This window comes from Lates calcarifer, linkage group LG18 (genome assembly GCF_001640805.2).
Source record: "Lates calcarifer isolate ASB-BC8 linkage group LG18, TLL_Latcal_v3, whole genome shotgun sequence".
Classification (NCBI taxonomy): domain Eukaryota; kingdom Metazoa; phylum Chordata; class Actinopteri; family Centropomidae; genus Lates; species Lates calcarifer.
In genome coordinates this window covers 4,124,340-4,149,469 of record NC_066850.1, presented here as the reverse complement: position 1 = coordinate 4,149,469, position 25,130 = coordinate 4,124,340, and the positions used below count along the sequence as shown (strand labels likewise).

The 25,130-nt window shown below is 41.1% G+C and overlaps 1 protein-coding gene across 5 annotated transcripts in view; it reads left to right on the top strand.

Moving 5' to 3' along the window:
* The first annotated feature begins 2,181 nt into the window (after positions 1-2,181).
* The window catches only part of LOC108899831 (copine-8), a 70,906-nt gene continuing 47,957 nt past the window's right edge, over positions 2,182-25,130 (top strand). For 3 of the 5 annotated variants that reach the window (XR_007815000.1, XM_018700515.2, XM_018700519.2), the window contains exons 1-4: positions 2,183-2,549; positions 20,227-20,267; positions 22,799-22,845; positions 24,285-24,388. Coding sequence is in view for 3 of the 5 variants with exons in the window: in XM_018700515.2 (XP_018556031.1) it covers positions 2,452-2,549; positions 20,227-20,267; positions 22,799-22,845; positions 24,285-24,388 (290 nt within the window). In the remaining 2 variants the exon portion in view is untranslated. Of the gene's footprint in view, positions 2,550-20,226; positions 20,268-22,798; positions 22,846-24,284; positions 24,389-25,130 lie in introns of all 5 variants that reach the window. The other 2 variants (XR_001963610.2, XM_018700518.2) reach the window with 2 other exon arrangements.

The window sequence follows — 25,130 nt, the reverse complement described above, 5'->3', positions numbered from 1 at the left end:
CATGAGATCGCTGCCGTGGTTGTGTGTAATAATTATGCAGCAGTCTATTAGTAACAAATGGCCTCATATTTCTATGCATGTTCAGGGACTGAGCTGTTGAATTGTGATTAATGGGTATTAACATTCTTACAGCATGGACTAAAAAGTTTGTGTGTGTGTGTGTGTGTGTGTGTGTGTATCTTTAAGCCAGTGTTGAACTGTGTCGTGCTGCAGTCAGGTGGCAATGATGTGATGCTTGCTCACACAAATGACTTGTCTTTCTGTTTGTACCTGCTGTATATGTGCATGTGCCTGTGTGTGTGTGTATGTGTGTGTCTGTCTGTCTCAGTGTGTGTCCATTATATTTGCCCCCTGTTTGGGAATGAACCCATCCACCCCAGCCACCCATGCGAGCATGGGGCAGTGGCATGATGTTTGCCCGAAGGTGCCGTAATGGTTTTTGCCACCATGCCACACAACCAGCCCAGGGTATGTCGCTGCATGTGTGTCTGTGTGTGTGTGTGTGTGTGTATGTGTGTGTGTGTGTGTGTAAGACTGCTATATTTAGAGACATGGTCAGCCAGTAAACACACTGAGTAATACTGAGATACGTCATTTTAAGCTCCTATGACTCTATTATCTAAACATAATGCTTACACACACATAAACACACATTTATGCAGCATATAGCAAAAGTGAGTTTCCTTTTCACCTCCAGGGCAGTTTGGGATACTTGTGATGTTGTGATGTGACATGTATTCACAAGTCATGTAAGGAGAGGGACTTACACATGTAATAAGGAGGAATGTGTTCCTTTTTTATCTGTGTATACTTAAGTGCAAACACATGTATCAGTGAATACGTCACCTGCTTTATTTCTCTTGATAGCCCACGCACATGCTTCCTAACAGGCACACACACTTCAAGAGAAGAACAGTTCAATATACTATAGGTTTCTGTTGGAAACATACACACACATTCATACACAATGTCCTCATAATGTGACTCTCCTCCTTATCCTCTCACATTCACCATGCTGTCATTCTTTTCTCTGCCAGCGGAGGGTCTCCCTTTCAGTTAATTAAATCAGATGCTTATCCTGTTAGCTTAGACAGAGAGAGAGAAGTGAGTGGAAAGAGAGTGAGAGAGAGAGTTATTAGTGTTTCCACACAAACACTAGTAATAATAAAAGTAATGATCGTGATAATATCCTCACAGACTACTGAGACTAGAAAAGTGTGTGGAACTGGCACACACAAATGCACACAAGAACTAGATTCTCTACCACCCTGTGGTACCTTGTGTTTAGTGTTGCACTCTATTAAAGTTGAGGATCTTACAGGAGACAGATCCAAAAAAGAATGGTCAAAATCAAAGCAGCAGAGGCCAAGATATGCTGACTTCTAGTCATAGTAGATCAAGTACACAAAACACTAAAAGACCCATAATGCAAATCTGCAGTGTCCTTTCTTTGACCCTTCCAACCTGGTAAATGCCAACACCTTTCAAACTCCACAAGTGCAGTCTGTAACACAGGCTTTCTGCTAAAAATTAGTCATGTCTCCATGTCCGAGCTTAAATAGAGTGGTGCAAACATTAGCTTTTTACCTCTGGAGATTGTATTTAGGCTTCAAACATCAGAACAGTGGTGTTCATCTGTGAAGATTATCTGATGAACTAACCCTGGAAGGATCAGAAACTCTAGTTGGTCACAGTTTATTTTCTGGAATAATCCAAAACACAATGAAAAAATCCCATTGGCTTTTTGTGGAGGGAACCAAGGTGATGCTAACTTCAGCACTGGACTACAAAAATACATCATCCCCGCACCCCTCTATAACAGTAATGGTGTCATCAGGGGCCCCAGTGTTTCATGTTTGCCCCCCCCAGGGACCACCAAACTGGTTAATCCGGCTGTGCAAAAAGGAGCAATGCCAGTAACGCACTGAATTGAACTGAATAAAACTGATGTGAATGGGAGTATTGAGGGGAAGGACACACACACACACACACACACACACACACACACACACACACACACACAGGAAAGACTTTTCATGACAAATTTATTCTATTTTCTTGATGATTGTATCATTGTCATTACTTCCATGCCAGTAAATCTGAAGCACTGCATCCAAAAAATGAGCTGAGCAGAAGTCAACTGAACTGAATTGAAAGACGAAGAGAAGGGGGAAGTAGATGACATGTGTGGCATAAAGAAAGAGGGAAAAGGAGAAGGAAAAGAGAGAAATCCACAGAGAGAGAGGAGGAGGAGGAAGAGAGAAAGAGAGAAGTGACATCACATCTCCCAGCCTCTCTCTCCCTCTCTCTTCTGGCACCTTTGCTCCACTTCTCGCCGAGGAGGCGCACGCACAGTTCCTCGCTCTCTCCTTCGTCGGTCGTAGAGACAAAAAGGGGGCTGGACGGGCACAGAAAACGGGAAAAGGAAAAGCCAAACAATTTTTTGACAGGATGAACAACAGTTTCCTAAACATGGCGTCGATAGGCGACTTCGACCCGCTCAACGCGTCTATTCCTGCCACCAAAGTTGAAATCACAGTGTCCTGCAGGTAAGGGAAATGTCTGTGTTTAACCTGGTTTTTAGTCCAAAGAGGGTTACGGGAAAAACACCGAGCCGTGAATGCAGCTGGAAGTCACCTGTACTTCAACTCCGTCCAAGTTTCTGTTTACTTACAGTCTCTAATGACTGCGTGGCAGCGTGAAAATGTCACATTTGAGCTATTTATGGCGAGTAAACGTGAGATTGTTTCGGTAGCGCTGGTTGTATCAGAGAGACGTGACGCTAATTTGACACTTTCACTTCACTTCAGCGTTGTTAAAAAGAGCCATATGAACTGTTTCTGAATAAGACATACACAAGTCTATTACAGCAAAAACTGCACCAAATATGTGACATTTCCCGGCTGTGTAGCCCCTCATAAGAGTTATATTAGTGTTGTCGTTGCAGTATCTGACAGCTGACAGTGTTGTTGTCGGTCACCTGTCAGAGGAAGCCATCAAGCATGTTGAATCGTTGTAAGGAGTTGTGTTGTGTTAGCATCAGGAGTGTGTGGGTTTTAGCTGACGTGATGGAAACAGACAGGGGAAAGCAGTGGCCGAGGCTGGAGTGTATTTAACCCTCTTTGAAGGGGGTCTTTCTCTCTCATTCAGGCAGGATTTTCCCTCTCTGTGCGAGGGGTGTGCGTTATTTCTGCCAGGCTGGAGACCCACACAGGCAGCTGCAGGCTGCAGGCTTCACAGGTCAGCCACATGTTTTTGAGGAGCCCCCTGAAAGGGGAAATCCAATTACCTCCATCAAGATGAAATAGGTCAGTTTACACGTGCTGTCAGTGATGTCATTTACCAGGAAGAGGGGTCTTAATACAACTGTAAATGTTTAGAATAGAAATAAGACACATGCAAAGAAAAATTATGCTTCCTCATAAACACTTTTGAACAGTGGAGTATCACACCCTGATGTTGTACTCCTGTAAAATAGGTTACAGTGTCTTAACTTAACAGTGATATAATCAGCAGTGTTACATCTCTACAGGAGATGAAACAAAAAACAAAAAACAAAAAACAAAACAAACAAACAAAAAAAACATAATGTTAAAATGCTTCAATAAGCCGAGAATCAGAGGCACTGCAGTGTACGGGTGTTCCTCTGTATTGATAAATGATCTTACATTGGAGACTGTGCAGTTTGCATGTATATCTGATGATATGTAAATGAGTCAGGCCTGCAGTTATTCAAATGTTGAACCATAAATCTAATTGTAAAAAAGTGAACTTTTCCTGAATCTAGAAAAAATTCTTTCTCAGTCAGGGCCTAGACTTATACTCAGATTAATGAAATGGAAATGTTTTTGCCAGTTGAAATTACTGTTGTCCACGCTGCAGGTGGAATTGATTTTAAACATGCAACAGAAATCCAGCTGTCCTTTCAATTTCCATTAATGTGTCTCACTATGAAACTTTAAATTTAATACATGAAGCCAGCACATCTCTGCACTGTTTTTTTTTTGTTTTTTTTTTGGTTTTGATTCTGGTGCCTTTCAAACTTTATGTGATGTTACCTAAAGGATCGGCCTCCCACCTCTCCTTGACTCCCTCAGATTCTGTACCATCTCCTTAGTAACAGGGAGCTCATGTCATCTTCCAACAGAATATATGAACATGTTTGGTGGAGTTTGCTAATGTCTGAGTCACCCAGCTCCTCAGCTGCCGCCCCCGGGGAGGTGTGGTGGGAGTGTTTTTTGGTGTCTGCCCTCCCACCTCCAACCTGAGGGAGAGTGGGAATGCCATGGTTACAGCCAGGTGTGTGTGTGTGCGCGCGCTCACTGTACGTGTTTGTGTAAGCTTACAGCATATACGTTGTGTTTTGTAAGTGGACATAATGGACAGTGCACAATATCACCATGGTTACTACTTGTTTTTTAAAGTACACCCCCCCCCCCCCCCCCCCGTGTGTGTGTAGGGAGGTGTTAGAGTGAGAAAATTAACTTGAGGACACAATGGCTTAAGAGTGAGCAGTATGAATGAGTGGCAATTTGGATACAGTGTGCTTGCCATGATTCTTACTGTCATTCACAATTTATGTAGGATAAAAGGGAGAGGGAACTTGAAAGAAAAATCCATCTCGACAGTTCATGTAGTTGAGTCCAAAGTCTCCTGCTTGAGCGTATCTAATGGAAATGAGTCAAAAAACCTGCAGTGATTAGATAATTTGGCTTATTTCCAATGCAAATCAGCATTACTGAAATACTTGCAACCTGGTTTTAAGATGTTGTCACCTGTTTCAGGAAAAACTGTGCGCAGGCAATTTGCCAACAAGTGACATAATCATCTCTCAGTCTCATTTTTAATTCGATATTCATGCTTATTAAGCCTTTTTAAGTCTCTGAATGACTTCTCACAATTGGAACAGCGAGAAAAGAAAGAGTTTGAGAGCCTTTGAGCAGACTCTCATTCCAAGTAGCTCTTCTGGTGTAATTGTTGTATAGTCAGCAGTGGCATAATAATCATTGGAGAAATATTGACAGATCCTCTTAGCCTGCATCTCTAGCTAATTTTGATAATGCTCCCATACTCTGGGGATTTGAAGTAAGAGTTTGGCTTGGGCTCAGCAGTCAGACGCAGACATTGTGCTGATCGGCGGGAGAGCCTGAGGTATCAGCTCGGATCAATACGCTCCCAGCTCGGCTGCCTACTACTGTGTGGCACAAAGGCACACACACACACTCATAAAAGTATGTTCACACCTACTGTACGCTGTAGGGCTACATGTATGAATGGTCACACACACACGGACTGCTCCTCACCCACACTTGAAACAGCCACAGAAGAATAAATTACTCCCTGATGTTACCGCCTACACATTTGAGCCAGAGGAACTCTGTGGTGAATGGCCTCCAGTCCAAATATTCCATTATGGCCATCGATTGGGCTGAGCACACAGGCTGCTACCTGTTATTACACACACAGACACACACACATGCACACACAAAACCAAAGCCGCTAATATTTCAAATAAGTAACAAGCTGAAGAAGGTTCCTCAGTAATTTGAGAAAGATTGTCTTTGTAATGTGAGTCTCACAAAGAAATACAGAGTTTGTTCATGTGACTGAATTATTGAGCTGCTGTTGTGTAGTGGGTAACCTGCACTTTAACTCCATCTGTGTGTTTACTTGTATGTGTTTTTCTATTCCGTCTGTGTGTAATGAGCTGAGTATTGACCCATGATACTGTTTCAGTTTCAGATCAGACACTTAATCAATAGTCAAGTGATCACCAACTATTTTGACGATCGTTTATGGTTCCAGCTTCCTAAAGGCCAGCTTTCCTTTTCGCTGTCTATCGTTACTGTTACATACTTCAAAAAAAAAGAAGAAGAAGAAGAAGAAGAGGAAATGAATATGTCACCTCGGGCTCTGGCAAAAGCTGCTGAGCATTTTTCATTATTTTCTTATGTTTTATTGAGCCCTGGTCAGCTTGTTTTCTGTGCTAGCACTCCTCTGTGCTTCTTGTTGTGTTTTTCTGTCTGAAATGTTGGACAATCTGTCTCTGTGTATGACGGTTTGCTGTTACCAAGCACACTAATGTGTTTTTGTATGTTAAGTCTCTTTTTTTGTTTTTTCTCTACCAGCGTGATAGAAAAGTGAGAAATAACACACAAACAAGCTCGCAGCTTCAGAACAATGACCCTGAGAGAGGTGGCAGAGAGACTGGTTTTTGAGGAGAGTTTTTTTTTCCAGTGTCTTTCACACTGCTTGGTTTCTTCGTCTGTCCCTCTTCACTCTGTTTCTTGCGATGCATCCCAGCACTGTCACCGCACATCATAACTGGTGACAGCAGTAACCCTCAGATTCTCCCTCCTGTCTAACTTCTCTTCCGCTGTCGAGCAATGGGGAATGTCTTTCCAGTGTTCACTGTAGCCGCGACATATTGGTTGTGGTGTAAATGAAAAATTGAGACAGGTGTGTTTTTGGGGTTAGCTAACGATAACACACGACACACACACACACACACACACACACAGGTTTCGTTCTTCCTGACTGATTTCAGTAGTAAAGGCTGGTTTGGAAATATGAAAAGGAGGCCAAATTCAAAAAATGAGGTCATATTTGTTCAGGCCTGAAGGCTGGGACACGCGACTGCTGTGATCCTAATGGATTCACTCAAAAAATGTGTCATCGTATCAGCTTCAAAACCACAAGTAGTCCTCCGGCTTTACGTATTTCTTGTCATAGCAAATGTGAGTTCAAATACTTGTTATGTAAGAGTAATTTTGGGGGCAACTTCATCCTTTTCCAAATGGGCTGTTTATATTTATGGCTGTGCTGTGAGTATGTTGCTAGATATCTTAAAGTGGGGGCAGTAAATGTCTCAGGCAGGGTCTGCAAAAATTCAAAATCTAACCTTTACCTTGTATCCATTACTCAAGCACTGCTTCAGAAAAGCACAGGTGAGAGTTTCCTCTGCAGTGCAACCAATCTAAACTCTCCCACAGACGCTGGATTACTGCACAGTGAGCGGAGGCTTCCCACACAGAGCGCACACTGTCTGAATCAGCTGGCATCAGGCAGACGAGCTAATCATATGCTCGTCATGGCGTTCAGGAGGTCGATTGTGTTCTGCCTCCTAGTGGAAAACCTGTCCTTTGTCTAATTTTGAATGGGCTCATTTGGCAGCATGGCTGTCAGTATGTGTTGGCAGCCGGCTCATACCGACAGTTTGACGTTGGAAAACACAGACTCCCATTGAGAACAAATCGTCGCTCTCGTGTCTCGTTTCTTCTTCTGCTTCTTCAGTTTTTAAGTGCTGCTGTCGCCCATCAGCTGGTGTTACTTTAATGCTGAATGCAGCTCAGATTAACCTGTTATATCAGCTGCATTCGTTCCTCCAGATGCATATTTTTATGTCTGATGGATTATCCACTTGGACAAAAAATTGGCTTTGGAATCCCAGCTAGTTTCAAAGCTGATCATCTAATCAGTGCATATTTTACTCCTGTGATGTGATGATGTGATGTGAATGTGATTAAAAATAGCAGTGGTTGGTCTGGGACCAGCATTAAGATAAAACTGTGATATAGTGCTGTGGACTGTGCAGCCACTCTGTCACTTCTCTGGCCTCACTCACTAATGTCTACCCAGAGAATAGTTTCTCTGTCAGTCAGTCGATCATGTTGCCCACACATCCAGCGAGCACAGTCAGAGTCTTTTAATAACTTGGTATGGGGGCTAGTTGTGTATTTGTGTGTGTTTGCGTTTCTGTGGCTATGTGTACGTGTGAGTATTTGTTTGACGTAAAAACACCCTTGCCCGTTTCAACTGTACTTTTTTTGTCTTTGGTTCATTTGGAAGTTACCACTGCTCCACACTGCGCCATTTGTGGTGTTTCTGAATAGCTCTGTTTGCCAAAGGAATTTGTTTGGATGACGGTCTCACCACTCTCCGAACACAGTTGTACCTGCTAAGAAACAGTCATCAAGTATCCCTAAGCTACTGCTCAATGTGGGCTGCAACCACCATGGGGTTTTTATGGTTGAAATGAAACCAGTATTTTTGAATCAAGGCTCCCAAAAGCCAATATTTGTATGTGTTTTGCACAGACGTGTTCTCCTTAATCTGTGGAACAGTGAAGAAAATGACATTCTGTTGGTTTGTTTTAGCCCCAATTTTGTAAACAACAAAATAAGTAGATTCACTTGAGGGTTTTTCAAATTTCTTTTTACATAGCAGTTGATTGGAAAAATCCTATCCACTACTAAATGTTTCTAATATTTTTGCAATATTAAAGAGTGGTGCATTTATTATTGTAGTAATCAGTATTTTCAGATACCCCAGGAAAAGGCCTGAACCCAGGCATAAATCCTGTAATATTTGAGAAATAATATACCCTGGGTCAATTAAAGTTGTGTTAGGTCGTGCTGCTGTTGAGGTCTTTGGTGTAACTTTTTCATGGTGGACTCCTGTACACAGTCCAAAAGTCAACTCTCCACAGATTAAGAAAAACATATTGATTTTCTCATCAGCTGCTGTGAATTGTCATCTCCACATTGGCTCTGGAGGGGCATTGATGCATTCAATGATCATGAAAGTTAGTGAATGCATCAATAAACACACCCTTGGTTGATGTAGTTGAATCTCAGCACTGGGAACAGATAGAAGGGAAGACACTAGAAGGTTATTGGGCCATAGCCAAGAAAAGGAGGGAAAGTAGGTTGGGTAAATGTAGGTTGTGTAAGGCTGGATCTTACAAAAACTGACACACACTTCGCACTATTGAGCCTAGATTAAAGGAAAGCTTGGCTTTTTGAATTTTATTTTTGGACCACAGGCTGTTGCTGTAATTATGAATGCATACGCAGTCATATTGGAAAATAATCCCTAAGGAAGGATTATAAATTCTCAGATTAAAAAGTTAGCCATGCTTGTTTTATTGACAGTGGTGTCTAAAAATTGTTATCACTCATCGTCGGCTGCACGAGGCACTGCTTGCAGCAAAGTATTTAGTGTCAAGGCATTTCTTTAAGAGATAAAGTAAAGCTGATGCAGTTTTTACCCTGAGGACGTGACTCTCAGACTCTTAGAGGGTCACATGCTCTGGATTGCATCCATTGCCCCCTGTGGACCTCACACCATTGATTTACGCTGATTCACATTTTAAATCTCACTGCTGTTTATTCTCTCATAAAACAACCACTGAAAATCTTTCATCTCACAGCCACACTGTATATTTTCCTCCGCGTGTAAGGGGTAAACCACTTACCTTGCAACACCGCCCTTTAACATCACAAGTTATGACTGAGCCACTATCTATTTTCGAGTTGCCCACTCCCCCCTTCCCGTCTATGGGGAGGTGATTGCATTGACCTTTTTGGCCCCATAGAGCTCACATAATGGCTCTCTTATTGAAGACGCCACTGACAAGCGTCACTTTGAAGAGGAAGGCAGGGTCGCCTGCTGCGTGCTGGTTCAATGCCAGCTAAAAGCACAAAAGGATGTGTGTGAGCGTGCGCGATGACAAGACGGCCGACAACTTTTCCCATCTGTTTACATGTGGTTCTGAGCAGCGGGGAGTGCAAATGATTTTGGATGACAACACAGTGGTTGCTGGCAATCAGTGACACAAAGCTATATTGAAAAAAAACCCTTTCTGAGCCGCAATAATTGATGCAATTGTCTTGTCTGTCTCACACCGCTTCTGTTTCTGAGTGTGTTGCTGGTGTGAGAAGGGTTTTTTGTGTGTGTTGGAGGCCACAGTCCCATTCTGTAATCAGGTTTGGGCTTTTTCTTTTTCTAGTCAGGTCAGTAAAGATTTATGCACTTGGAGGAAATTACTATCGACCTTCTTCCCTTGTGTGTGTTTAAATGCACTGTACATGGCATGCATTTTGAGAATGCACACACGCACAATGCTTCTGCTCCATACATCAATCTGTATAAGCTGGAGTGAGAAAATGGATTGATAAAGATCTGACAGAGAGGGAAAGCGAGTCCCTGGCAAAGGTCAAGGGCTACACACACACTCTACTAGTACATGCAGAAGTAATAAGTAGAGGTGTAATAGATGTACCCATCAGCCTTACTCTCAAGAACAGCTGTGGTGTTATTTTAAAATGCAGGTGATAAAACATGGACTAATGGATACACACGTATCATTGTACAAGCCTACACACACAAATATAACTTTCACATTGGTAACTCAAAGGTGAGGTAACCTGTTAGGTATTTTCTTGGAATACGATTTTTCTCTACCTCATGTCAAGGAGAAGTGGTTAGGAAAGGAGATTTTTTTTGACTATTCGACCGCAGCCTGAGAGTCTACCTGTATGTGAGGCGTTTAGGGAGTCGAGTAGTCTTCATGTGAGACGTGTTAATAACCTGCGTTACACTGGAAGTACTGAATTCCCAAGAGATGATTTTGTCAGCTGTCTAGTGGAGGTTCCTCTGAGTTAACCTTAGAATATTCCTGGAGCATAAACGAGCAGTAAGACCTGTTGATCTCTGGGTCAACAGGCGTTAAAAGTTCTGCTCAGTGGACCACCACAGAATGTGCTGAAGCCCTAATAGCAAATGAATTCATCAATAACTACCAAGACGTACAGCAGAAAGCCCCAGGGAACAGTTCAGCTGAAGGACTGTATATGAGCTGACACATACATGATGCACATGTACATTTAAAGCATTTAAACACTCGAGCGTGCACCTACACCCAGATATTTGTGCTGCTGTGCCTCCCATCAGCCAGACAGCTGATGACATTTTCAGCACACGCACACACACATAAAATACAGTCATATTTGATGCTTTGACATTTTAGTTTCATGCTGCTGTAGATTGCATCCTGTGAGACATAAAGCCAGAATAAAACAAATCAAAACATCTCCTGTACATTCTGCCAGCCCTGTTTGATTTTTTGACATTCTTGATGTGATAGCTTGATGGAAAATTGGCTATATCTGATTAAGACTTTTTCCTCACAAAAGAAAGGCACAGCGCTCACACACCAAGCTCTCAGACTGTCATTGCGACACAGATTGAAGACTGTTTGACAGGTAAGATTACTTGACATACAGTAAATCACCCTCACAGCCCTATTTACAGCCAGAGAGAGACAGAAACAGAGGGGAGAGAGAGATGCTGGCTGGCCTAATGAAGTCATCTTCATCCTGGTCACATAGCACAGAGGCTGTTTGGATTCCTGCAGGGATGCTGCCTCCCTCCCTCCCTGTCTGTCTGTCTCCCTCTCTCTCTCTCATGTAGAAGCCCCTGGTCCCGGCCAGCACATCCAAGCATGCTCTTCTCACATGCACAAACACACACTTGGCATCCTGCTGATAACACTGCACGAAGGCCACAGCATTACACATGTTATACGGGAAGAGAAAGATATGGAGTTTAACACTGTATGAGGAGAGTTGGAGAGAGAAATACCTCCGTCTTCCACCCTCCCTCCGTCCCTCATCCTCTCGCCCGGTTGCTCTGAGCAGCCTCGCCACAACAGTTACACAAACGTGCATGCGCGCCTGCACACTCGCACTGTCCATCAGTCTGTAACACAGTTATTCACAGAGACAGGCATGTGCAGACACAATCGCAAACCACCCGTACATACACACACCCATTTTTTATGCACATACAGCTCGCACTCACACGCAATTTGGCTGCTTGACAAAACATCTGAGCGCGTCCCATTTATCTTGTATCGTGTATGAATACGATTATGACTAAGCATAAAAATGATAAACAAACACCACATGCTGGACAAATAACATTTTTTTAAATCATTATCTCACCCTGATGTTCCGTATGTAAAGCAGCTGAGACTTGGCTTTTCTCAGTACTGTGCATTTACAGTCATACGTCAGCTAGTGGCACGAGTTGATGAAAGAAACTAGGCGAGTTGGACTAAACTGCACTGAAAGCGGTGACAAAGGCAATTAAGGTAAAATGCCACTGGCACAGATGCGTGGCTGTGTGTTGTCCATGACTGATGTGTATTTTGTTGCACACGTCTGTGTGTAAATGGATAGCGGCTTGGCATATTTTACTCTGTGTGTGTGTGTGTGTATGTGTGTGTGCATGTGCTGAGATGTTCTCTTGGCTCTCCCAGCCCTTGTCAAGAAGAATTAGGGCAGCCCTCTTAGAGAAGCAGAGAGAGAATACAAGCTGCTGATGCTCCCCTTCAGTATGTGTATGTGTGTGTAGAAGTGTGTGTGAGAGAGATTTTTTGGGGGGTGAGGGGTCGTGCAAGCATGTGCTGTTCTTCATGCTCTGTAGCAAATGAACAAAATTGGATAGATCAGTAAAAATGCAGAGGGAGAAAAAAAAAGAGGAGACGGAGGTACCTGTAGCATTGTGCTCAGCGACCTGTTGAGAACATCTGAGCATGCCCAGTTGTTTCCTCTCGCTCCACATGTTTCCAAGAATATTCCTGGTCTGTTGCTAAGCACAGCCACACACAGCCACACACACACACACATATACACACTCAGTGAAGAGTCCTGCAGTGGTGGATGTGATACCAAGAAGTACATGAAAGGCCAAGAGAATAGGACCTCTATTTAAATGTAAATGCATCCCAATACATTACTGGTCTTTGATAAGAAAAAAAATAAATAAAAATAAGAATAATAACAAAAACAGCTGAGTTGAAGTCAGCATGTGTAAGATGTGACATAAAAATGATGCAACTTCATTTTTCTGTGTTTACACAAGATATCGTCAGTGTCAGACATTTAAGTGATAGGATGAAAACATCTCAGCATTCTCCAGTCTGGATCCATCACACTAGCCAAGTAGTACTCTGATTTAGCACTTACAGTCTTTGCATAATGTATGAGGTGTGTTAGATTGAGTTAACGAGTCCTTAAAACTTCATTAAACTGGATTATTGCTGGTTTCTAGCACTTCAGGCTCCGTCAGCATCAATGCTCCAGTTTTGCTTTCTTTAGCTCCTTGTGGTTTTGTGGTGTTGTGGTTGGCAGGTCTGTACCTTTTACAGATGAAGTAGATGTTACTGAGAATTGCCTCTTTGTCATCATGTGAGAGATGAGTCATATCCATTTTGTCATTTAGAAATTCTGGAAATTTACTTGTAAACGTAAGGAGAAACCCCCTCAGGAAAGATTAAGGGCAAAAAGCAAAGGTCATTTTAACACAAGCAGCTGAGGAAGAGCAGCAGGAGTTAAAATGAGTTTATGTTTGATAGTTCAAATTAGAAGTTAGGGGAATGGAACCATGAGCAGTGTTTGCTCTATGCTTCACCTGTGCTGCTGGACTTTGGTCGTCTACATGTAATATAGATGTCTTAGGACCTCTTCTGTAAGGTCCAGATGTACATGTAAATAATCAACCCTAGAAGCTTTAAATGCTATGTAAAATAGCTTTTTGTCAGATATGTTGAACCACACAGAGTTATTTTCCACTCTGCAGGCTTTTAATCTTTTGTTTATTTTCAGAGTGACACTGCAGCTCTTCCATTTATAGCAACTGCAACAGGTTTGTTTGCATACTTCATGGTAAAGAGGGCGGTTACACATGAATAACACATACTTTCTGTAGCGACTGAAAAGCCTCTGCTTGTCAAAGGAGATTGAATAAGGAATTGCTTGAGTAAATTGCATCTCTCTCATGGTATTGGTTGTTCTTCTTCTCCTCTCTTTTGCTGGTGTTTTCAGTCACACATGGACTCTAATTTCAGATTAGTCACCACAGCAAAAATAGTTGCTTTGTTTTCCACCCAGTGTTATCTTTAGCATTACTGATTTGTCTGTGTGTGTGTGTGTGTGTGTTTGTGTGTGTGTGTGTGTGTGTGTGTGTGTGTGTGTGTGTGTCCTTTATCTTGTTTATTGAGTTGATGTGTCTGAACATTATTTGCTCTGGACTACTGGACCAACGCATGTCATGAAGCAATATTGCCTCGACAGTTTGTATTCATTGGTTGGTGTGTGTGTGTGTGATGAACAGGGTTAGTTGAACTGGAAAATCATTGGACCATACACAGGTACCTCCATGTGGCTGTTTGTGTATCTACATATGTGTGTAACTGTATCTAGATCAGTGAGATGGTGTAGTCTCCACAGAGCCTATTCAGGTCACGGTCAAACTGAGAGGGAGAGAAAGAGAGAGAGACATACAGGAGGGGAGAGAGGGAGAGAGTGAGGAAGGGAGGAAGAAGTGAGACTGAGGACAGAATTGGAATTAACGCTCTGGGCTGTCAGTGAGAAAACCCCTTTTCCCATGAGAGCAGGACAGAACAGAAGACGGGAGAGGATTTGGAAATAAAGGAAGTAATAAAACAGTAATGATGTACAGTAAAAGGAGTGGACAATAAGAGATTTCCTGAGTCATCAACTCACACTGGACAAATAAAAGTATTGTAACCTAAATATACTGAAATGGTGCTTGAGATAGACACAGTGTTAAATGTGATATCATGAGATTGTTAATGCCAATACATCAATGTGTGAGCAGAATTTTTCTATTGTTGCTGTTGAGGGTGGAGCCAGTTTTAACTACTTTAAATACTGTGAGGTAATTTAGCCCAGTGGATCTTAAGGAAGCGGTGGGTCACAGTGGCCACTAGATAAATCTGAGGGGTCATGAGATGAAAAATAGAGCAGGAAAGATGAAAATGCAAATTTGCATTCGTTTTTTGTTCTTATCTCTAATCTTAGGTCTCAAACAGTTATTTAAATGAAACCATTTTGTGTGGTTTACAAGGGAAATTACTCTTTAGTGAGATGTCAGATGTCTATGAGTGGAACAACCCATAGTTTAATCTTAATGACCTGAAAAGCAGATAGTAACTGTAGCTGTGAAATCAGTGTAGGTGAGGACATTTCTCGCTGAAACATACTGCAGCAGAGAGTATAAGTTTTATTTTAAGAAGTACAGTTAAGGTATTAAATAACACGAAATGGACATATTCAAATAAAGTACATGCACCTAAAATGTGTACTCAAGTACAAAGTAATAGTAAAAATGAAAACCTCAGCCATGTGTCCTTGTTATAGTATGTGTTCTTTCTGTACATGCATCTAGCAGCAGCAGCTAATCTAACCACACATGTAGCTGTAAGATTTAACCTAGAAAAGCAGCAGCTTGGCCGTAGCCTCTGTGCTCTGCCCCCCTGTGTTCTGTGGCTTGTGTTCCCCCTCCTCTTTCGCACTCTCTCTCAACTTTTCTCCCTTTCTCCATGCCCATGGTTAAGCCTGGACTCCAAATAGAGTCCATAACGACAGAAATAGAGCAGCTTAACACACACACACACACACACACACACACACACAAACACATACACTCACACGTATAAAACTTCCTCTTCTGCTCTCACACAGTTTGGGACGACTAATTAGACTGCCTGCTCTCTCTCTCACTCAACACCTGAAATGTTTTCTTTCTCTCACCTCTGTCCTTTTCCAGCGTAATGTTTATTTTCTCTGCCATGTTGTCTTTCCTTTACATTTCTTTATTTCCTTCATTAGTCTCTAATTTCCTCTCCTCTTCTCTCCTCTCCTCTCCCTCCTCCAGTGGGCTAAAAACCCAATTTATTTCTGTAGCATATGAAAGGGTTGTGAGGGTCCCCAGGGTTTTTTATTTTTTATTTTTTGCGGCTGTGTCGTCAAGGTAACACACTGTCAGGGACACGGCCTCTCAAGCCAGTCCAAAACGCAGTGTAGATATATTCATTAATTTGAAAATAGGAGGGAAGAAATGAGAGGAGAGTAAAGAGAGAGGGATAAATGGGAGGAGAGATGAAGGAAAAAGGTGCACCTCAAATACCACGGCACTGATGGCATCCCCCTGCTGTACACACACACATGTACAGCACCTGTCAGTCAAGTCAGTCAAGTGGCCTCAATTGGCAGCAGTTGCCGTGGTAACCGTCCCCATGCTTCCATTATGGTTTGGCTCTCCTCGTTGAGCAAACTCACAGAGGTGTGTCTCCAGTCTGCGTGTGTGAGAGAGAAAGAGAGATAACCCCCGCCCTCCTCCCATCTGACCCCCACACTGAAGCTCCACCAGCAGCTTCACATAATTAGAGAGTTGTCATATCAGCTGAAGATGCTGCCTCACCATCTGTCTGTCTTTCTTTTGTCCCTAATGACCGTGTGTGTCGCTGAGTTGTGCTGGTGTATAAGTGTGTACTGTATGAGCTGTGCAGTAAAACACTGCAAAGTTGATAGAAACTTCTTCAGTGTCTCTGTGTGAGTAGGGATTCCCTTTAACCCTGAGGTTGATGTGTTTTGATGGCATTAGTGATACAAGATCACAGATTTAATTAAAGGATAAGTTCACAGTTTTTCAAACAGTTTTTTGCTGTAATCATTCCTCTTGCTTATATTGGCCCTTAAATGATCGCTTCTTGACGTTTAATGTTAGTCATGGGGAATAAAATCAGTAATAAAACAGTTCGCAAATTAAACAGTGTATTCCACAGTTTATCTGGAGTTTATATAAGGCTTCAGCTGTGTGTGAAATAGTCAAATCAAGTAGATATGCTCTGAAGTTTCAGTCATTTTGGAATAAAAATCCCTGTTATCTCCCATCACTTATACTGAAAATATCTGAGGGAAGTGATCTTTTAATGGTTGGTATGAACATGAGGAGTGATTATATCAAGCAAATCCTATTTCAGTGTGCAAACTGGCACTTGATCATTCTTTTAAGACAAACATGAAAAATTGTGAACCTATTAAAACTCAGACAAATGAATCAAATTCATTAGAGAGAGGTGAGAGGCTCATCTGCCCTGCTACAAAGCCAAACAAACCAGCATAGTTTAACCGAGGTGCATCGAATGTGTTTTTTAAAAACATAATCCAGCACTGTCATATTTTATGAAATAGAAAAAATATAACTACAGCTTGTTACCTGATAAGAAATGGCTTCTTTCAGTCTCATTCAGCATGCATCATTTGTCGTGTTGTCTGCATGTGTGTTTATTCTCTTAGAGACTCTGCTTCTATCAAAGAAAAATCTATTGAAAAGAAATTAATATTTTGAGAGATGAACAAGAAGCTCCATCTGCCAACATTGCTCGTTGTCATAGTTGATCAGCTGATTGATTTCAGCTGAGATTTACAGTGCTGCCTGATATTTATTTAAGACAAAAAAGGCACAAATGACATCAAAATGACGCATGAATAGTAGGAGATGAGAGTGTTTTTTGGGAAACTCGCTGCTAAAAATACTGACATTATTTTAGGTAGCTTTCTTCGTGCAGAACTCTCTGTGACTCGGATGGCAGCTTTTAGCTTTCCGCTGCCTGCCTCTGGATGAAAGAGGGAAAGGAGCGAGAGAAAAAGAGAGAGAGCCATGACTCATTCACATTATCCTCTGAAGTGGAAATCCTGAAAACGTGTCTTACTCACACACTCAAAAAAACCCACAAACACACACACACACACACACACACACACACACAAAACACGCACACAGGGGGGAGCCCAGGAGCCCATTTGGAGTGCCACCATGTGTGATGTGCTTTGAGCAGCAGCCAGTCACAGACTGTGGAGCCTCAAATTCTCTCACAGGAGAAAGTGTACTTTAACTTGTGTCCCTGACTGTACCCCCAACTCAGAGTGGGAAATGACTCCCAGCTACCGGCCTAATGGTGCCACATTACCAAAGGACTGTTTGTATTTTCTAGTACATAGGTGTCCTGGTTTATTCATAGATGGTGTCCTGTCGGTGAAAGTGGTTTGTTGATCCTCCTCGTCCCCCTCTGGTCTGACAACATATGAACTGAAAATATTATTTTATTCAGTGTCCTGACACCAGATAAGGGGATAGTTCAACATTTGAAGAAGAAGTCAACATCATGCTTCGTCACACAAAGCAAACTATTAAATATTCATTATACCATTGCCCACAGAGAATACTCAGTTCTGATTGGTCAGAGTATATGTGGTATTTGCTCAGATGTAGCTGTGTCCTCACCGTTCCAAATTAAAATGCATAGCTTAAAGGATAAAGCTGATTTTTCCATTATAAGTCATAAACCAGCGTGTGTCAGTCCATCCCTGAATACCTCCCAACTTCCTCAAGCCCGTTCATTCCTATGGAACACATATATCTTTATTTATATTTTCATTTTTTAAAAGGCTTGGTAAGAAACAACAGCTGAACAGAACAGAAGAAACAGCTGGTAAACCTTGCATTTATTGGGGACTATTTTCCAGCTGTGGATTAATACACATTTGGTGACTTTTGATTGACTCATAATAAAATTACTAATCAAGCAGTACGTGTGACAGGATCAATTCATTATTGGTTTAGGTCTTCTAATAGCTTTTGATATCAACAAGAAAATTATAGAATGTTGTTACTAGGCAACAGCATATATATATATAACCATAAAGCTGTATAACTCCAAAGGTTAGCTGGATTATGGTGTTGATCAGTGTTTTTGTTGGTGGGAACAGACAACACAATGGGCAAATAGAAACACATACTGCACAACATGGTAGATATGGAGTCTCCAGTGCAACACCAAATTGACTTCAATCATGTAACATGAGCCAAATGCCACAGATAACAGCTTTGTGCAAAGTGCCTCAACATGGGACATTTGATATGAGTGATTTGATATAAGCAATGCTGCAATTTATGACTGAGCCAGCCAACAGGTGAGCGCAAACAAGCAGGAGGGACCGAGTGGATACCAGAGGTGTTTTTGTTTTGAGAACAAACACAAGAGAGTGAGACACAGAGAGAAAAGTCATAGGTGGTGTTGATGAGTTGGCAAGTTCACACAAGAAAAAGAGAGAGGAGTATGTACAGGAACAGAGCAATAGAGACAGCTGAAAGTGAACTGAAAAAACAAAAACAACAACAAGGCAGCAACAGTTAGAGAGGCTGTTTCTGAAAACCAGCTTACAGCCTGGACACTCTCCATCTACCGATGGTTTCAGGGCTTCATCTGACAGCCTTTCAAAGTCGCTCACAGTCCCAGGGATTGAAAGGATAACTGAAAGCATTACCCAGATTTTAATGCCTTCTCTGCAACCAGGCAATGGCAGGGCACATTAAGTGGATAAAAGAAAGTGGAATGGATTGTAGATTTTAATTCTTATCAAGACCTTTACTCACCAGAATGATTTAACCGCATTGACAAGTTAGTGATCCTGTTTTTCCTCTCCTCTACTCTCCAGACCATTAGATGCCATCACTATCGTTCATCTCATTATTCACAAATCAGAATTAATGATAAGGTCTCATGCCACTTTCATATTACCCCATATAATTTTTCCTCCAGCCCCTCCTCCTTCTTCTTTTTGGGGAACATAAATTCTACATAATTTTATTAATGTCCATCTTAGAATGAAACTCAATGGTTTGCTGAGACAGAGGACTGCACAATATATCACCGGTCTTCAAGAATATGGGCTTAGATCAAGTGTTTTTCAAGCATGAAATGAGAAGCCATAAAAATCTGAATTGCCATAAATAATAAGAGTTTGAATCTGAGTTGAAACATCTCTCTGATTAGTTGCATAACCTGAGGATGGTGTTGTTTATGGTGGAAGTAATCACTGGCTTTAGATTTTAGTCAGTTATTTGTTTTGTTTTGTTTTTTTTTAATTACTATTATTTTTGGCCTTTTTCGCCTTTATTTGGAGAGGACAGTGGAGAGAGACAGAAAACAGGGAGAGACATGTAGTAAAGGTCTGGCCAGAACAGGAGTCGATCTGGGGACCAGCTGCTCAGGGTACTAAGGCCCATGTGGTACGCACCCCCAACCATTCAGCTATGGGGGCACCCATAGCTGAATGTAGAATGTTTTTCTTTGTCAGTTATTTGTGACAAGTGAGGACTTGTCTGAGTTTAAATGTTTTTAGTTTTTCAGTGCCACAACAACAACACAGACAACACTTGTTAGCAGAATCAGTACGAATTGGTTTTGATCTTTTCATGAGAAAAATATGGGACATGGGCTAGGTGTATCCTTCAACAAATATGTCTCATTTTTCATATTTTTATGTACACCAGCAGTGCACAAGTCTCAGTATCATAGCTACTGCTGTAGTCTATCCAGCATTTTAAATATTTATTTGTATTTTCACACCACAGGGATACTGTAAACAGAGCGTGATGGTAATGTGCCAACAGGCGACATAAATAGTCTTTGTGTTAAACTGCATTCACTGCCACATTTGCATCATGAATGTTTTTCTTTCTTACCTTGGGAACTATGTTTCTAACCACTTCCCCTTTGTGTCTCCACAGAAACCTGCTGGACAGAGACACATTCTCCAAATCAGACCCAAGTAAGATCAGTCACCTCTCTGTTTGCAAATAACCCACGGTGAACAAGTTTGTGTTTCTGTCAGTGTCAGATTGTTGATTGAGATAGCCACAGATCCTGGCTCCTAATCATTTCTGAGCTTCATAATGGGGAGAACATTTATGAAGGTGTGCAGGCTACAAAACATATGACAGGCGTGGAAGTAATGTCAGGTTAATTAAAGTGTAGAAAAGAAGGGTTTGAGGGAAGAATGAAGGAAATAAAGGTATAGAAAGTAAAGAAAAATGACATAAAGGGAGAGAATAAGAGGAATTAAAGGAATGCACAATTTATGATAGGAATATGATATTAATTAGGGGCTGAAGAATTGTCTTTTGTTTAGCCATATGTAGTCGTGAGTCACTTCTTATGCATGTAAGTGTTTTTGTGATTTTTTTTTTTTTTTTTTTTTCCACCAAATGTGTGAGCTCAGCTCGAGGCAGGTCTGACTAATGCATATGAGGCCAACTGCAAAGTTTTTCCCTATAGATTGATAGAATGGGCGGCAATCCTCCTCTTCACTCCCCACAGTTAAAATCATTATAATTATACTGTTAGTGCCAGCGCAGAAAGTTAAAGGAATATTTCAGTGGTTTGGGAAAAAACTTTACTTGAGAGTGAAGTGGAATGAGGGTATTGTATAATTGATCAGCCTCTACATAAACAGGTAGCTTGATATTTTCCCCCTGCGGCTGTGCAATGAATTCTACTACGAGAATGCCACGGCAAGAATTTATGGCACTATGATTTCATAATTTGGTATGGTGACAAAAAAGATAATCTGATCTTTAGATGAGAAGATTGAGATCACTCTCATAAGGCTACAGCTATCAGACAAAATCCACCTACCACACCTCTAAAGCTGACTAATCAACATGTGATACGTTAGCTGTTAAATTCTTTCAAAAACCAAAGTGTAGAGATATATTGTGTATTATAGGGAGTGTGAGTAGGATGAGGTCAAGGGTCAGGTCATTGTTACCACAGGCAATATTTGTCTTCTTGGGCTGTGTGTGAATTTTGAATTATGATGTCACGAAGACTATTGCTGCTCTTTATTGACTCACTAATACACACACACACACACACACACACACACACACATACACGCGCGCACACACACACACACACAGACTCTGCAAAACATGATATGTCAGCACATTTACTGTAGCGTGGGATAAAAATGACTCAAGCTGGTCTTGATGACAGTGATGAACATGATGACAAGGATGACAGTGATTTGGAGGAGGAAGCTTAGGCTTTACCCATACATTTAGACATGCTTTTATGCTGAGTAGCACTTGTGATTATGCTGAGCACGATGACTTCGGCCTCCTGATATGAACCAGCCTGACAGTGGAGGAAAGAGCAAGGAGGTAAAGGAGAGAGGAAAAAGAGAAGATCTGAGATACTTGGAATATAAAGACATGTCACATGCTGATAAAAAAAAAAACAAAACAAACTTTAAAATCTAAAGAGCAGTGATCCAAAAGGACAAACAAGGCTTTCTGGTACAAGTGGGAAAAAAACATAAAGTCCTTCAATACATAAACTGGAAGACAGTGAAGAATTCAAAGTTTCTATTATTGGTTTAATCTGTGTTCCCCAAAATATCACCTCCTGTTTCCCAAGTGAAATATGTGAAATATTTGTATGTGTCTGTTGATTATATCCTTCAGTCACTTATCTGAAAAGAACATCAAAGGTCTGTGATGAGTGAGCTCAGTAATTTGCCTTTTAGAGAACGGTCTTGTTTGGGGAAATTGCATAATAGCCTGAAATGATGTCTTTCACCATCTGATGGTGATGGATGAAGATGGAAAAAATTATATATATATTTGAGCCTCATGAATAAAACTATTTGGTGCTTTGATGTTGTTTTGTTATTTCTGATTCATTCATTTCTGATGTAATAATGGATCTATGAAATACCATGACATTTGAGTTTGTTTTTATTTATTTGCTCGGTGTCTTATGAGAGTAAAGTTCCTCTGTTACCTTAGTTACCAATCAAACAGCTCAAAAGTGTGGTTATAAAGACAAATCCTTAGCTTTGAGGAAAATGGGTTTTAGCATGTGTAGCTAAAAGACCCTGGGCCTTATTTTCCTATGTTTCTGGGCGTAAATGATAATTGAAATCTTTTAATTTAATAATATTATGGAAGTACCATACAAAAACACAAACAAACTAACCGATCGAGGTCGCCGTTTTGCAGCACTTCCTGTTAAAATAACTGTTTTTGTAAGTAGAGTCTGGTAAACAAAAAGGATCTTAGACTTTCATAAAAAGGTCTGTCTCTGTAGGAGGTCTGAGAGTGTCAGTGTTAAAAACAAGCACTTAAGTGGACTGTTCATGTTGACCAGTGACACTGTTCTGCATCAGTTCCACAGATTTTTGTCCCTATCAATCTTTTACACCCCAAAACATGGAAAAATAAGACTCCAGTTCAAAAGTACCAGACTTATCCTTTATGGTCCTGCGTGTTATTAATGCCATGTCTCTGTTTTTCACAGTTTGTGTTCTCTATACACAAGGCATGGGCAACAAGGAGTGGAGAGAGGTGAGTGTATGGATGATACAATATACTTCTGTTGACACTGTGTTGCACCATCTAAAGCCAATCTTTATCCATAATGCTTGTCTGTTGGTTTCAAATAGAGGTACTGCAGACTCTACTGGTGAATACATCCCCTGAGACTTTTCAAACTATTCCTGCAGCATAATCCACATCTCCACATGTATACTCATGGATGAGGTGATATGGCCGAGCTCAGAGGCGATTCGTGATTTTAATTGATTTAAAACGTAACTGAGACACAGTATTTTTTATGACTTTAATGTGCAAGACATTTGAGCAATAATAATAAAAGACCAGCATCACCTGCAAAGCTGTCACTGTTATGTACATTCAAAACACACCAGCCTGATTATCTGCAGACAACTGGTTGCTCTTTTAGTGTTACTCCCCTTAATTAGTGTTACTCCTGTTAGCTACCTGGCAGGTATGGACAGACTGAATGAAGTAGAATTTGCACACTGTTCAGTCGCCCTCCGTGCCTTCACCTCTCATAACACATCGTCAGTAAACAAGCTCATGTTTTTTTCAACCTGATTGTGTTGTAGTGACAGTTAAGTGACTATAATATTGCTGGCTGTGGCTGCTTTAATGCTTTAAAAATAACCTTTTGTGCACTTAAGAATAATTCAGTGTTTACAATGTAAGTATATTTTACACATCATACAAAAACAAAAAAACTGAATTAATCAAATTAATTTGATATACTGTATACATGTGAAATTCATGATGGTGCTACATGAAGCCGAAATATCTCAGGTACGGTTGCTGCAGTTTTTGTGCTGGTGACGTCGTGTGGAGCCAACGTTTGTGCAGTATTGATCGGCTGTGGGTGCAGCGGTGTTATACACTAATAAAGCTGACAGGCTACTTCAGAAGAAATAGATAATTTCTAATTTATTACTCACAATATATTGTACTAGAAAGACGGTAATTAGAAGCCAATTTTATTAATTAATCTGCACCAATTATGATAAGAAACCCCACTTTGTTTGTGCTAGTAGAAACAACCAGTAAGTATAACTTGTTTATGAGCGTGTGTGCGCTCACATAAAACTGCTATCATCGGTGTGTCTCACAATAATGAATATCCATGAATGTAAATGAGAGGGCAACTCTTGCAGCTCCAATCATTCCCACTTATTCATAGTTCTGAGTAGCCCATCATCTGCATGCATTATTAACAAGCTAAGTTAAATGCCAAACCGGGACCTACCTGACCCCCATTGACTCCAGTAACCAGCCGCTCCCCTGATGTGTCTCCTGAGGAAAAACCTGCTGGTGATTAGTAACTCACATGAATCACTTCACAGAATGCTCATAAAAACTGGGGTTTTATGGTCCACCACTGTTTAGAAAAGCAGAAATATGTTACAGTTCCTCCAAAAGGTATCCTTACCTATCTTTTATCTTGTTTTGTGTAGTTTGGGAGAACAGAGGTGATTGACAACACGCTAAACCCAGACTTTGTGCGGAAATTCATTTTGGACTACTTCTTTGAAGAGCGACAGAACCTCAGATTTGACTTGTAAGTAAGGTCTACACGTGTGTGTGTGTGTGTGTGTGTGTGTGTGTGTGTGTGTGTATGTGTGTGTCTGTTAATATTGGCAGAGATTAATACTTGTTCTGGCACCAGACGTTGTAAAGGTCAAATGGCATTTAAGGTGCTGGAGTTGATCTTTCACTCACTCAGTGGTAGAGGCCTCTTCTAGAAACTGTTTCTCTCTCTTTTTAATATTATCAGCTCTTAAAATGTGGAATGCAAGAACAAGAGCTTAACTTGATACAAATATGCGATGGCCAAAACTTTTTTTCTTAATATTACTAAGTGTTTTTCCAAAGGTTATGCAGAGATGAATCTTCCTTTTATATCCTGACACTACAGTGATATTACAGTATTTCAGTGGGACAGCTTTATTAGTCTCGGTACATTGGCATCCTCTCTTAATAAGTTGACAGCAGCTTTAAAAGCAGTATTGGTATTGGTCCAGTATTATTTTTACTGCTGATATTTGGCAGATTGTGACACTGGCATGAATACAGCTAAGTACTTCCTCCAAATTAGCCTCAAAGTAAAAAGCTAACTCTGATTTGCATCTGATTGCATAAAGTCTATATAAATGACCAAGCTGAATCTGTACTGCATATGTGGTATAAGCAGGGTTCCTTTGGATACAGAGGCATAAGATGTGAGCTCTGAGAAACAGCCATTATTAAGACGCCAGATTGCCTGTAGGTGACGGTATTCTCTTTCTCAATTTGCTTCAAGA